The following is a 1,471-nucleotide window of genomic DNA, read 5'->3' on the forward strand; positions in this document are numbered from 1 at the left end:
TCGGACTATTTGGGTATAATATGTAAATCATCGAAGTGTTGTAACATTTGCATAGTTGTGGTAGCGTGTGTAACGCATAGTAGCGAAATATGCGGTCGCTTTCCTCAGGTGAGCTCAGGAGTTTCCTCGACAATTATGGTAGAGGTAGAAATGTTCAGAAGCAAACAAGAACTTCCCAAAAATTTCTCAAAATTTTCATTCTGTCGTAGTGAGTGAGAAGCAGAAATTACGGGTTTATGAACACATATTCCGCTTACGGCTGTTTGCTTTGAAAAGAACTCCAGTTCACATATTAGGATATGGATTATTTATATTCTCGCAGAGTTTTCGCTATGTATGCTTTGAAAATATAAAAATTCGGAGAAAAATATTGTGGTTTCTTGTACATTACTACTCGATTTTGCATGTGATCCCGAGCTCAGCTGAGGAAAGCGAACATACATTCCTACTTCAAAACTGTATAGCAAAATTTTCTGAGCTCCACTGAGGAAAGCGAACGTATATTCCTACTCCAACACTGTGGGAAACAGAAGGATATCACAACCAAAACACGGAGTCGGATAAGAACCTCGCCCAGGACAAGAGGATCAGCACAATAATGCGGGAACAATCCAAGGATGGTTTCAACGACGGCGGACACTTCACACCTAGAACCATCAGCAAGGCGAACAGAGCTCAAATCTGCTTCACACTTCCCGAACGCAGAGCCAGGGCCGCAGCACAGATCGGACCAGTCCGACAACAAAAGTTAGCTAAGACCGGCCCCCGAATCGATAAAGACCGGTGTGGGCAGGGTAGAACGCACATCCGAGGGAGAAGTGATCTTCCCGCGTATGATAATTTCAGGTGGGTAGCGCTTAGACCTTAAGAAGCGAGGAGAATCAAGAGTAGACAAGGGTACATCTTCGACAAGATCGAGTTCATGTGAGACACCAACATAATCATCAGAATGGTCGACTCGAAGGATAGTCTCACAAATATCTACATCCAAGCGTAGATTCTCAGGCAACTTGTTGACAACCGCGCGAACCATAACCCTTCTCTCGGAGGCCTCATCCTTGTAAACGTCTTGATAAAGATGGTAAAGTGCAGAGCATTTCCGAAGGAAGTCATCCGCGTGCTCATCAAACCTCCGAACTTTAGAATGGAGAGCCATTCTGTTGTCATGACGAATTGAAGCCCAATCATACCTCGTTGTCCTTGCAACCTCGAGCGACAGCCAATGCTGCAAGGCATGGCTTCAGACTCGTCGCTAACTTTGTGAGGCAGGTAAGCTTAAACTTCGCGTGCGGGACGAACGAACCGGAGGCGCTGAACTGTCCAGCACCAGCCTCCACGGACAGGCTTTCTACAAGAGAAACATGAGAACTCGCATGAGGTCCGGGCTGCACTCCAGGTCCGGGCAATCGGTTCAGGTCAGCCAACGTTGTAGATGGGCGTTCATCCACTCTAGGGACCGAATCGATCACGT

At 46.6% G+C, this 1,471-nt stretch overlaps 1 protein-coding gene across 1 annotated transcript; it reads right to left on the minus strand.

Moving 5' to 3' along the window:
• Nucleotides 1-975: 975 nt before the first annotated feature.
• Nucleotides 976-1,156, minus strand: Pmar_PMAR000333 (hypothetical protein; the record flags this gene model as incomplete). Its single annotated transcript, XM_002775940.1, has 1 exon — nt 976-1,156. A coding segment is annotated over one exon (181 nt), but the record flags the coding sequence as incomplete, so codon positions are not given.
• Nucleotides 1,157-1,471: the final 315 nt, after the last annotated feature.

Source organism: Perkinsus marinus (assembly GCF_000006405.1).
Source record: "Perkinsus marinus ATCC 50983 genomic scaffold scf_1104296955148, whole genome shotgun sequence".
In the NCBI taxonomy this organism is placed as follows: domain Eukaryota; phylum Perkinsozoa; order Perkinsida; family Perkinsidae; genus Perkinsus; species Perkinsus marinus.